This window comes from Ictidomys tridecemlineatus, chromosome 1 (assembly GCF_052094955.1).
Source record: "Ictidomys tridecemlineatus isolate mIctTri1 chromosome 1, mIctTri1.hap1, whole genome shotgun sequence".
Lineage (NCBI taxonomy): Eukaryota > Metazoa > Chordata > Mammalia > Rodentia > Sciuridae > Ictidomys > Ictidomys tridecemlineatus.
In genome coordinates, this window is record NC_135477.1 from 147153924 (window position 1) to 147167623 (window position 13700).

At 34.2% G+C, this 13700-nt stretch overlaps 1 protein-coding gene across 4 annotated transcripts in view; it reads right to left on the reverse strand.

The window, feature by feature from the left end:
- The window catches only part of Dcp2 (decapping mRNA 2), a 45438-nt gene that overhangs the window by 8370 nt on the left and 23368 nt on the right, over positions 1–13700 (reverse strand). For all 4 annotated transcript variants that reach the window (XR_013438471.1, XM_078048878.1, XM_078048880.1 and 1 more), the window contains 6 exons: positions 11771–11923; positions 11532–11644; positions 11336–11443; positions 9175–9310; positions 3645–3749; positions 1127–1178 (listed from right to left, as the gene is read on the reverse strand). Coding sequence is in view for 3 of the 4 variants with exons in the window: in XM_078048878.1 (XP_077905004.1) it covers positions 1127–1178; positions 3645–3749; positions 9175–9310; positions 11336–11443; positions 11532–11644; positions 11771–11923 (667 nt within the window). In the remaining variant the exon portion in view is untranslated. The remainder of the gene's footprint in view (positions 1–1126; positions 1179–3644; positions 3750–9174; positions 9311–11335; positions 11444–11531; positions 11645–11770; positions 11924–13700) is intronic.

Genomic DNA, 13700 nt, shown 5'->3' on the forward strand with positions numbered 1-13700 from the left:
GGTTCAATCCTTAGGACCACATATAAAAAAATAAAATAAAAGTATTTTGTCCATCTACAACTAAAAAAAAAAAAGAAGTTACTCCTCAGTCTTCAATATACTGAATGAAAAAAAATTTTTTCCAAAATCAGAGTATAACAAAACTGCAATTTATTTGGTTTTACTGTTATTTGGTTCTGTTTCGTTTTTAAATATAGCAGGGACCTAACCAGGAAATCAGGTCTGGAAAGGACATTAAGAAGCTGAGGCAAGAGGTCTAAATATCAGGATTCTCAAAACAAGAATCCTTTTATACTTCTTTCTCAAGACAACCCAAAGTTTAATATATTCATACCCAACTATTACGCCATACATAAAAATGAACTTGAAACAGATTAAAGACTTAAATGTAAAAACCCTAAACTGTGGCACTTCTGGAAGGAAAGACAGAAAAAAAAGCTTAACTTTTGGATAGGACACCAAAAGCAAAAATAAAGGAGACTACATCAAACTAAAATGTGATGATAAATCCTACTTCACAGTTAACCTTAACTTTCCATAATAGTAGCTTTTTATCTTGCTAAAATTATAGACATTAACATAAAAATAAGATAAAGAATATTTTTGATTTCTTAACTTTCCTAAGAAAGCCTTAAATTAAGATGAATAAATCATAGCACAGCAAATTTCAAACACTTCAAAAACAGCACACTGCACTTCTAAGTGACAGTTCTATCCATGGAACCACCTTAAAAAGATCCTCAATACCTTCAAAAAAGGGAGAATATATTCGCTTGTGAACTTAGTGTTTTTATGTACATGTGACAATGAGGTTTCTGTACCTTTACAATAACTTGGCCCTTTCTATTCTCCCACTAACACATAAGCAATTTTTCACACACTCAGGCATAGCACAGAGACTTCACATTCACAAAAGAAATAGTATAAAGGACAAATAATTTCATCTTGATCATTTAAATTAATTCATTTTAGACAGTTTATAGAAAACTCCATATAGGAACTCTCTAAAGAATATATGCAATTCTTCCTGTTTTAACTATCAGTTCATTATATAACCTTTAAAAAATCAGGCAAACAAACCAAACCCCACAAGACAGATTCTTGAAAAAAACAGAAAACAACTTGCCTGTTTCAAAGTTATCCTGAAGTTTTCGTGGATGCAGTTTCTTTTCACATTTCTATCAAAACAAAACAAAGACCACAAACACACTCACATATACAAAACCGTCTCCAATTATTTGCACTTCTTAAAAATAAGGAGATATATTACCAAATTTCTCAGTGAGAGAATTAACCAGGAATGCAATTACCATTTCCATTCTCTCACTGTTTTTTTTTTGGGGGGGGGGTCTTTTCTTTATTGGAACTGGAGATTAAACCCAGGATTTTGCATATAACAGCATGTGCTTTGCCATTGATCTACACCTCAGCCCTCAGTGGCTTCTCCCCCCCTGCCACCCAAGCCTAAATGTTTTTGTTTATTTAACTGTCCATCTACAACTACAAAAATTTTTTTAATGTTAAAAAAGGTCATATTATGAACAAAATCTTTTTTCTATAAGTACATATTTAGATTTTACTGATTCAATGATAGTCTACTGCATCTATCTACAATACAGCATTTAATATCATCTTCTTAGATCTCGTACTTGTTCCATATTTTCATTATTATGAAATTCTTCTTTAAATTCCCCTTCTAAGGAAATGAGATAAGGCTTTTGATATAGGTAAAACTCCTCTTTGAACACTTAACACTTTTCTTATGTGTATTAGTTATTTTTATTTCTTCTCTTACAAACTATTCATATACTTGTTCTCTTTTCTAAAACTTTTAAATCTATTCAAATTTTCCAGACAAATTTGAGAGTCCTTTGTGACATTTTCAAAAAGAAAAGCCAGTAAAACTTTTTGACTGGTAGAGTTAAATTTATACTTTGAATTGTACAATATTATCATTAAGAAATACTCGCCTAGCTTTTGTTGGATGTTGAATTCTATTAGAAGTATTCTGATCATCAGTTAAGATTATTTTGTTCTTTCCAGTATTTTTTTTTTTTAATCAGACTACAGTTAAATAAGAGGGCAAATGACTTGTTTCTTTTTTTGTTTGTTTGTTTTTGTATTTTGCAGTACTAGGGGTTGAACCCAGGACCTTGTACATGCAGGCAAGCACTCTACCATGGAGATACATCCCCAGCCCTAAGAGAGTAAAAAGTTTTGATAGTAAACTGGTCTTTAATGTATCTTTATCTTTACTGGAGGAGTCATTACACCCCAAGTCAAATAAATTACACTCAAGGAATTCAGGAAAATTTTTTTTTGCTAAAAATTTGGATTACTATTATCATCCACTTCACTAAAGAAATGAAAAACAGGTAAAACTACAAAAAAAAAAAATCAAGCACAATAACATTAGGATTTACAAAAGAAATAAGCAAGGACATTATTAATTACCTTCTGAAGCACAAATTAAGAATGAAAGGAAATGCCTTAAAATGTTCAGTTATTTGTCTTTAGACCTAGTTTAATGACAATGTCACTAGCTATTAATTTTCTAAACTATCAACTTGGAGAAGGAAAAAAAAACACTGACGTTCTGCCAAATTTTTAATTTCAATAAATTAATGAATTACAAAAAAGTTAATTTCACAAAAAGAAGTTGAGAGTAGACTGGTTGGAGGCTGGGGAGAGTAATGGGGGAACAGAGGGATGCAAAAAAGTTGATCAGTGGATACAACTAGACGGGACTAAGCCCATAGATATTGATAATATAAAATGTATTTCAAAAAGTTGAAAGGAGGGGCTGGGGCCCAGCGGTAGAACGCTCACCTAGCATGTGCGAGGCGCTGGGTTCAATCCTCAGCACCACAAAAAATAAATAAAATATTGTGTCCAAATACAACTATATATATGTTGGAAGGAGTTTTTTTCACTATGAAGAAAAGCAGACAGATGTTTGAGAGACAGATTTGTTTAACCTGATTTGAACATTTGTTTTGTGTATACATGTATGAATACATCACATGGTAATCCATAAGTACATACAGTTTTTATGCTTTTAAAGATCCACTGAAAAGTTTAAATTGAAAAATTTTAATAGATTATTCTTTTTGAAAATATAGACAGAGTAACAGCCAAAGGATTGCTCTAGAGAAGTCTAACTCTTGTTTTCATGGCATGAAAATCAATGTATCCAGGCATGGTGACGCACACCAGTAATTCCAGCAGCTCGGGAAGACGAGACAGGAGGATCACAAGTTCAAAGCCAGCCTCAGCAAGGGTGAGGCATTAAGCAACTCAGTGAGACCCTGTCTCTAAATAATTACAAAATAGGGCTGGGGGTGTGGCTCAGTGGTTACTGCCACGGAGTTCAATCCCTGGTACACCAACCCCAAAATCAATGTGAATAACCATCTAAAAAGCAAAAAATTATATGTACAACTGAATCAGTGTTGTTTAAGTCTATAATTAAGAGCAACCAAATAAAATTTTTTATGCATGAATACAAGAGTGCCTAATTTACTTCCATAAAAATCCTATTAATGTATCAAAATAACAACACAATAACATTAATGTGCATTGACAATGCCCATTGTTCCACTCTCAGAATGAACTATATTTAGCATTTGTGTCATAATTCTTACCATCAAGGGATTCTGCTGCTTTGGTGGCTGGCTATGGACACCGTTTGTTCTTTTCTTCTGATTAGGTGAATCTTGATACTGTTTTCTGCCATTTCCCCTCATACTCTATTTTCCCAATAAAAAGAAATAAAATGTAAATTTATTATATAATGTAAGAACACAAAATATACTTCTATGAATATTTGTAGCTAGATAGAATTCAAAATTTCATAAATCATCATATTAACGTATTTCCTTACAAAAGATAGTTCTTTACAAATAAAGATTCCACTAAAGGTAGAAAAGAGCAAATAGGATGGGCCTTGGGAATCTTTCCACATCTCTTGCCTTGTCCCACTTTTGCTTACAGATTTTATAATGCATAAATAGAAGCTAGGGGTACAACTAAGTGATACAGTGTAGTCAGAATGCATAAGACCCTGGGTTAAGTCTCCAACAACACCCTTACTACCACCACTACCATAAATAAATAAATAAATAAACAAACAAATGAACAAACAAATAAATAAATAAGAGAAAAAAGATGGAGGAACAGGTTTTGAAAACGCTACATGACTATTAAAGGGGACCTCTCTGTGAAAGGAACGCTAATGGGAACTGGCAACCGAATTTAGAACAGTAGTGGATGTGATCAGTTATCACCCTGAAAAATCTACTTTATATTTCTAATAAGTAAGCACTGTTGGATGATAACCTTTTAAGTACCTGCTTTTGATTCCTCTGAATATATACCTAGGTGTGAAATTACTGAGTTAAATGGTAACTTTAGACTTTTAGAGAAAACATCAGTACTGTTCTTCATATATTCCACAGGAGTGTACAAGCATTCCAATTCTCCACATTTTCATCAACAGTTGTTATTTTCCATTTTGTTGGTGTTATTATTCTTATTGGCACCCTAATACATAAGTGGTATCTCACTGTGCTTTGATTTGCAGTTATTTCCCTAATAACAATGTTGCAAACATCTTTTTTGCACTTACTGGCCATTGGAATATCTTCTTAAGTGTCTATTTAAGTCACTTACCCATATTTTTGTTGTTGTTGTTGTTGATAGACCTTTATTTTATTTACTTATATGTGGTGCTGAGAAGGTGCTGAGAATCAAACCCAGTGCCTCACACATGCCAGGCAAGTGCGCTACCACTGAGCTCCAGCTCCAACCCCACTTACCCACATTTTAATAGGGTTGGTATTTTGTTGTTGAGTTGTTTACATATTCTGGAAATTAATTTCTTTCAAACGCATGATCTGCGAACATTTTTTTCCCATTTTGTAGGCTGTCTTTTCACTGTTTCAATAATGTCTTATGATGCACAAAAGTTTTTAAATTTTGACAAACTGTATTTTTTAAAATGATAACAAGGTTGGCACCCTAATGAATGTTTAAAATAAAAAAGATAGCCAGGCACAGTGTCACATGCCTGTGATCCCAGTGGCTCAGAAGGCTGAGGAAGGAGGATCAAAAGTTCAAAACCAGCCCCAGCAACTTAGCTGGGCACTTAGCAACTCAGTTGAGACCCCATCTCTAAATAAAATATAAAAAGGGCTGGGATGTGGCTCAGTTGTTAAGTACCTCAATTCTCAATACCAAAAAAATAAATAAATGAAAAAGATAATACCACGTGTGAGGATATAAAACACAACTCTCATATCTAGAAACAAGTATAAAACATTAGAAAACATCATTTCCAAGAACATACTCAAGAACACAGGCAATAAAGTAGCAACAACCAAAGTGTCCACTAAGCATGAATGGATAAAACTCTGGTATCATCATAAGCCATTTTTGCTAATCAAGAGCAAAAATGAAATTTTACAATACAATGTTGCATTTTTCTTGGAAAAAAGTCAATAGATCTATTTACCTTAACTTGGCAGCCATCATTTGTTGTTTTATTTTTGAATGAGCCTTTAACTAACAGTACATATACTAAAATCAGATATTAGTTCCTATTATTTGCTATACAGATTTTTTTTTCTTTTTTGGTACTGGGGATTAAACCCAGGGGTGTTTAACCACTGAATCACATCCCCAGCCCATTTTTAATTTTTTATTTTGAGACAGGGTCTAAGTTGCTTAGAGCATCGCTAAGTCGCTAAAGCTGGCTTTGAACTTACAATCCTCCTGCTTCAGTCTCCCAAATTGCTGGGATTACAGGCATGTGCCACCTGCCAAGCTGAATTTATAACAAAGTTGTGAAGGAAAAGGAATGTCCGCCCTGCTTCAAATCACAAGTCAGACACATCAAAGTCTTTGCTCGACAATTCAGAGCTCTATAATATATCATTAATTAGTCAACTAAGAATAATTTCATTGTTGTTTTTCATTTCCTCTTCATAGAATATTTTGCTAAGGATGTCCTGTAGTGCAGGTTATCTAGCTGTAAATTCTTTTGTTTATCATGTAAGGTTTTACTTCATCATCAAACCTAAAGCTTAATTTTGCTGGATACAAGATTCTTGGTTGGCATCCATTTTCTTAAAGGGCTCTCTATATATTGTTCCAGGATCTTCTAGTTCTCAGGGTCTGGGTTGAAAAATCTGCACATAACCTAATTGGTTTCCCCCTATATGTAATCTGATTCCTTTCTCTTGTGGCTTTTAATATTCTCTCCTTATTCTGTATACTAGGCATTTTCATTATAATGTGCCTTGGTGTGGATCTGTTGCGATTTTGCACTTTTGGTGTCCTGTAAGCCTCTTGAATTTGGTTTTCCAATTTGTTCATGTTTGGAAAATTTTCTGATATTATTTTGTTGAAGAGATTGCTCATTCCTTTGGTTTTAAACTCTAAGCCTTCCTCTATCCAAATAACTCTTAAATTTGGTCTTTTTATGCTATCCCATGTTTCTTGAATGTTCTGCTCATGGTTTCTTAACATTTTCACTGTGTGGTCTACTTTTTTTTCAAGAGTATATATTTTGTCTTCATTGTCTGAGGTCCTGTCTTCCAAATGGTCTAATCTGTTGATGATACTTTTAATTCAACTTTAAATTTGGTTTATTGTTCCTTTCATTTCAAAGATTTTGTTTGGTTTTTCTTTAGAACATCTATCTCCCTATTGAAGTAATCTTTTGCTGCCTGTATTTGCTCTCTTGTATCATCTTTTAATTCACAGAACATTTTAATTATATACATCCTGAACTCCTTCTGTGTCATTTCATCTGCTGTGCTGGCCATGGATTCTAATAATGTGGTATCCTGATGTGCTTGGGGCACTTTCTTCCCTTGTCTTTTCATGTTGCTCATGTGCCTTCCTTTCTAGCTCTGTGGATTCAAGGCGTTGCTGTTTTTACCCTATAGGCTTATAATGCCCCTGCAGGGTTCTAATACCTCTCCTTTGAGCAGAAGGACAACATTAACAGATCCCAATGTAAACAAAATACCATCTGATAAGAGACTCAGAATAGCTAAAGCAATCCCTAGCAAGAAGGGTGAAGCAGGTGGCCTCACTATATCAGACGTTAAACTATACTATAGAGAAATAGTTATTGGCACCAAAATAGACCGATAGATCAATAGTACAGAACAGAGGACACAGAGACTAACCCACATAACTACAGTTATCCTATATTAGACAAATGTGCCAAAAACATTCATCAGAGAAAAGATAACGTCTTCAATAAACAGTGATGGGAAAACTGGAAATCCATATGCAACAAAATGAAATTAAACCCCCCTCTCTCACCAGGCACAAAACTCAAAAGAGGATTAAGGACCTAGGAATTCAACAAGAGACACTGTGCCTATTAGAAGAAAAAGTAGGCCCAAATCTCCATTATGTTGGATTAGGCCCCAACTTCCTTAATAAGACTCTTATAGCACAAGAATTAAAATTAAGAATCAATAAATGGGGTAGATTCAAACTCAAAAGCTTCTTCTCAGAAAAATCTTTTAGGGTTTGTGTTCTTGTTGAGGGGGTAGAGACGATAAAGCAATCTGTAACCAAATACAGGTGGCATATGGAAGTGGTAATGCTGATTAATTAGCATGCTGACTAATGACTATGATGATGTGTTGGAGGAAAGCCTACATCTTAGGAGCAAATTTTTGCCACTCACACAAATAGAGCACTAATCTCTAGGGTATATAAAGAACTCAAAAAGCTAAGCACCAAAACAACAAATAACCTAATCATTAAATGGGCCAAGGAACTGAACAGACACCTCTCAGAAGAGGATATACAATCAATTGACAAATATATGAAAAAAATGTTCAACATATCTAGCAATTAGATAAATGCAAATCAAAACTACTCTAAGATTTCATCTCACTCCAGTCAGAATGGCAGCTATTATGCATACAAACAACAATAGGTGTTGGCGAGGATGTGGGGAAAAAGGTACACTCATACACTGCTGGTAGGACTGCAAACTGGTACAGCCAATATGGAAAGCAGTATGGAGATTTCTTGGAAAATTGGGAATGGAACCACCATTTGACTCAGCTATCCATCTCCTCGGTCTATACCCAAAGGACTTAAAAACAGCATACTACAAGGACACAGCCACATCAATGTTTATAGCAAGCACAATTCACAATAGTTGAACTGTGGAACCGAGCTAGATGCCCCTCAATAGACTCTACCATGCGGCCAGCGCAATGGTTTCATTAATGAGGTTCTTGGCATAAAAGTTAGCTAGCGAGATCAAAAGAAAACACACAGACTCAGTTACCTTATTCTATGACCAGGTCCGAGACGGCTCCCCTCTCTGGCTCCCACCTCGAACCACCAGTAGGGCAGCAAGGATTACTCAGGGCTAGCAGGAGAGAGAGAGAGCGAGCACGCCAGGGAGTAGCCTTTTATTGGGGAACAAGAAACTCAGGGGAGAATTCCATCCAATGAAGGTTGAGGGGGGGCCGCACTCCAAGGTCAGGGTCAGTCACACCCCCACAGGGACAGGTTCTCTCATCAGGAGAGGGCCAGGAAAGTTCTGACACAGCCAGAACACCTCAGACCCAAACCGGGAGTCGCCCAATCACGTGTGAGAATGGCTCCTCACAATAGACGAATGGATTAAAAAAAATGTGGCATATATACACAATAGAGTATTACTCAGCAATAAAAAAGAGAATAAAATCATGGCATTTGCAGGTAAATGGATGAAGTTGGAGAATATAATGCTAAGTGGAGTTGACCAATCCCGCCCCCAAAAAAAACAAACACCGAATGTTTTCTCTGATATAAGGAGGCTGATTCATAATGGAGTTGGGAGGGGGAGCTTAGGGAGGATTAGAGGAATCCTAGATAGAGCAAAAGGGTGAGAGGGGAAGGGAGGGGGCACAAGGGTAAAAAAGATGGTGGAATCAGATGGGTATCATTATCCTAAGTATATGTATGAAGACACAAATGGTTTGAGTATACTTTCTATAAAACCAGAGATATGAAAAATTTTGTGCTCTATGTGTAATGAATTGTAATGCATTCTGCTGTCATATATAACAAATTAGAATTAGAAATAAAAAAGAATAACTTCAATGCCAAATGATGTAAATTACTCAAAAATTTTAAACGTATATCACTCACCTTTGCTTTTAAAAGGTCAGACATTTCAGAATGGCTATTGTATGGCTTTTGCTGCAGTGGCTGTCTGTGTTTTACCCACTGGTCGCCAGGAGAACCTTCAGGAAACAACTGCTGACTGTGGCGGAATTTGGTTCGACTACACCAAGATTTAAAAAATAAAAATCAGATGATAAAATTTTATTTATAATTTTATTTATAATTGACAATCTGACTTATAGACTACATATTTCATTTTCTTATTTATTGTGCATCTCTCCCCAGCAAAATATAAGTTTGAGGAGGGTAAAGATTCTTGTCTGTTTGCCTATTATTTTATGCCCTGCCCCTAAAGAGATGCATGTTGTTGTTCAAAAACTTTCTTGAACAAATTATAACCTATTGTTTTTCATCCCAGATTTTTCTAATGATCCATATCATCTCCTTCCTCTAAGTATTATATTCTTTAAAATATGAAGTAATTCTTTCTAAATTTAGTTGAAACAAAGTTAAAGAACTATACATGAACTTTTTCCTCTAATAGAACAGACAATTCAGATTCTTACTAGAAGGCTTCAAGTATGGAATTTTATTTACACAGGTCAGTTATGAACTTACCCATGATACAAGAAGATCTGAGAAATAAAGCTATTTTCTAAAGTAAAAAATTCAGGGGCACAAGACAAAGGATGAGTAAATTAAATTATGATCCCATGTCAAATTATACAAAAAAAAATCTGATTCCTGAAATAACAGTTTGTAATATCATATAAAAAATATTATTATAAGACATATATAGTCACTGATGCCCAAAACCACATCACAGTAAGATTACTTCAGAATAATACTTAAATGTTCTACTCCTTTTCCACTTAAGACCTACAATAAAACTTCAGTGTTTCTATCCTTTATTTAGATAAAATTGAGACATTTCCTCCAACACATCATCATAGGCATTAATCAGCATGCTAATTAATCAGCATTACCACTTCCATATGCAACCTGTATTTGGTTACAGATTGCTTTATCATCTCTACCCCCTCAACAAGAACACAAACCCTAAAAGATTCTCCCAAAGATGACATACACACATTTTAAAAGAAACACTGTAACGTAACATTTCATAACTTTTTTAGTAATTTCTTTATTTCCTTTTAATACCAACTGCGTTCTTATTCCTTCCACAGTTTTATTTATTTTCCAGTGGAATTTAATTTGGTAGTTATAATCATAGACTCTGAAAGGCAGAAACAATTCTTAAAGCATTTGGTCCAAGCTCTTGACCTCATAAAACCCAGCTGAAATGAAGTGCTACATATGTGAAAAAAATACTAACTACAGATGTGGTTTACTCCTATTTTTTAATTTTTGAAGTTCTACAAAAATAAATCAGTACATGCAGATTACAGAAAAAGCAAAAATTGACTCCCTCTGAATTTAACAAAGGCAAAGTTATGACAATTTGATTGCAAAAATATATCCCTATCTAAGCAAGTTACTCCCAATTGACTATGATTGTGATCTGGATGCAATTAAGTTACAAGCAAGTAAATACTCTTCATGGTTCACATCCATGTAATAGTCTCTCTTAATAATACATAATTGATGCTAAGAAAGATGTTAAAAAAAAAAAAAGAAAAGAAAGAAGGCCCAAGTCTCATTTCTATCCTTGAATCTATTCATCAGCATCCTGTCTCCCTATACAAAAACAGACCTCAACATAACCCCATTCAACCATCTTCAGAAACTCATTTCTAAAGTAGAACATGAACATACCATAAACACACACTTTTTTTCCTTTTCCTAGTGTTACATCTGTCCATCTAAAAAGCTGGTATCCTCTTGGGTGTTCCATTTAAAAATGTGCCTAAAGCTACTTTCCAACTTCAATTAACCTTTTTCATCTCATCAAAAATGCTTTAAGGGGTGGGATTGTGGCTCAGCTGTAGAGCACTTGCCTAGCACATACAAGTCTGATCCTCAGCACCACCTAAAAGTATAAATAAATAAAATAAAGGTATTGTGTCCAACTACAACAACAAAAGGCTTTAAAAATCTTCTATTATTGATGAGATCAGTAACAAAATAGTACCTGTAAGAAGGAATCTTGTACCTCTACAAACTTTAGAATCAAAATGTTACTGTACTACAAACTCTCATGAATTTCATAAATATATTTCTTTACCTCAATTTTTCCACAGTGGGTTTAGCGGGTGTGCTACCAGCAGAGGAAAATCCATTATCACTATCTGAGGAATCCCCAAATCTTCGAGAAAGCCAGTCCCTTAATGGTCTATGGAAACATTAAAAATTTCACTTTTAAAATGTTAAATATCAGAATCATGAAGATTGGTTTTATATTTCAACACATACGAACAAACCTGATAAAGGGAATGGCCATAAAAAATTTGTTAGGTGCCAAGCCAAGTTTGGATTTGGGGGTCATATCATTTCTATGACAGGGCAATTTCTCAATGGAGAACCACTCAATATTCTGAAAGCCAAAAAAAAAAAAAATTCATTTAGTTAATTATTATCAATGACTTTCTAAAAGGAATTTCTCACATCATTCAATAGGATACTGTTCAGCAACATGCAAATATTCTCAACTGTTACATACCCGAATTTCTCTTCTAGTTTTTGGATTAAATTTAGTGTCTTTTGGAATTCCTGGAATGATGTACAAACGAGCAAGTTGATCATTGATCCGAAGTTCAATGTAATCATCCTTACAAATATAGTCTTTGATATCAAAACCAGTTTCTTCAAAGACCTAGAAATAAATTTGGATGAAATGTTCAATTTTAACTGTTATGACTCTAGTTCATCAAAATTTATTTCAAAGACAAAAATTCAGAAATATCCAGGTAATTAAAATGAAAAAACTAAAGAGAGAAGATTCAAAGTCTAGTTCTAGCTCTGCCTCTAATAAACTGATTATGGAAAAATCTATTTACTTTCTTAATCTATTAAATGAAGGCAGATGTTAGAATACATCAATGACTTTCAATCTGTAAAAAAAATACCTACTGGAGACCACATATAGATTTTATTTACAAAGTCCAAAAATTTGAATACATATCAAGCTACAAATACAACTATTTTTCAAACATGAAAGTTGAACTGTGATAGAAGCTCATTAAACAAACAGTTTCCAAAGGTAAAGCTACATTCACATTTGTATGCATGTATAACTGGTATTGGGGAAGAGATAGCATTTATGCAAAAGAAGTGAAAAGAACTGTGAGAAGTATAAATGAACTCATACTGGGGAAGGTGGAAAGACCTACATGGTAACTAAAAAGAGAAAGAGGGAAGAAATAAAAGGAACTGAATTAATGGTTCTAAAACTGCCTTGCCTTGACTATGCCTCAAAAGCTGAGGGAGTAGGAAAAAGAAAAACCAGGGGAATGGGAATTAATCTCGAGAATTAATGTTACATCTAAACCTTTCATTTTTCCTTTACCCAGAGATAGAAGTCATGCTTAGTCTGATTAACATACTGTAATTTGGTTTAAAATAAAAAATCATTACTTTATTCTAGCCTTAAGTCTCCATTTATTAACATCCACGTTACTGAAAAAGTTTTTCCCCATTTGACCTCCAAAATCTACAGGGGGGCTTGTGCATTCTCAGGGGTTAGAAACGACAGTGAATCTTTGATGACAGAGCTCTTCCTCTTCTCTATAGTTTTAACACCTCCTAACAAATCAGAGAGACAGACTAAACATCAGCACAGGCCTCTTTTTCAAGGTACAGTTATGAAAGAGCTACTTCTATCCAATCCTTTTGTCTTTTCCCTTTGTCTGATTAGTTATGTGTATTCTTTCTACTTTCCTCAGTAAGGGCACATCTATACTTCTCTCAGAAATGTGTGGTCTGGGACTTCCAATTAAACTCTCCAACACCCAAACCATTTGTATCATCATTTATATATACTCGTAAGCATGTTATACCTTTTGTTCTTAATTTTTTAAGAACTCGATGAATACGCTCACTTCAAAACTATCCTTTAGTAAAGACCTAGGAATAATAAATTTGGATGAAATTTTCAATTTTAGCTTTTAGACATCCAGTCCATTAAAATATATTTATCTCAAAGAAAAATTCAGAAAATGAGATTATTTGTATTTACTACTTCCAGAAATAAGACTAGATTCAGAAATAGTATATGTTAAAAAATTGTTTTGTACTGTTTCTCTATATGTAACACTGACATTGCAGGTAAATATAGAAACAGTCTAATGTAGAGCTTATTGCTGAAGTTCAAATATATTAAAACAACATACCTTTCCCACATAAAATTCTAAAGGCTTGGTGTTAGAGGTTTTGTTGTTTCTCACTTCCCCAAGTTTTAACATTTACACACTTAAAACAATGTAAGCAAACAGTAAATTATGTGGATTTGTTTCATGACTCATGCATGCTGTCTGAGCATTTCCATTAGAGCAAAAGAACAACCAGATGCTTTGGTTTTTTCCTTTACTTTGAAATTAAGGTCTAATCTATTGCTTGAGACAGAGCTTAAAAATGTTTTGATGGGGTTAGGG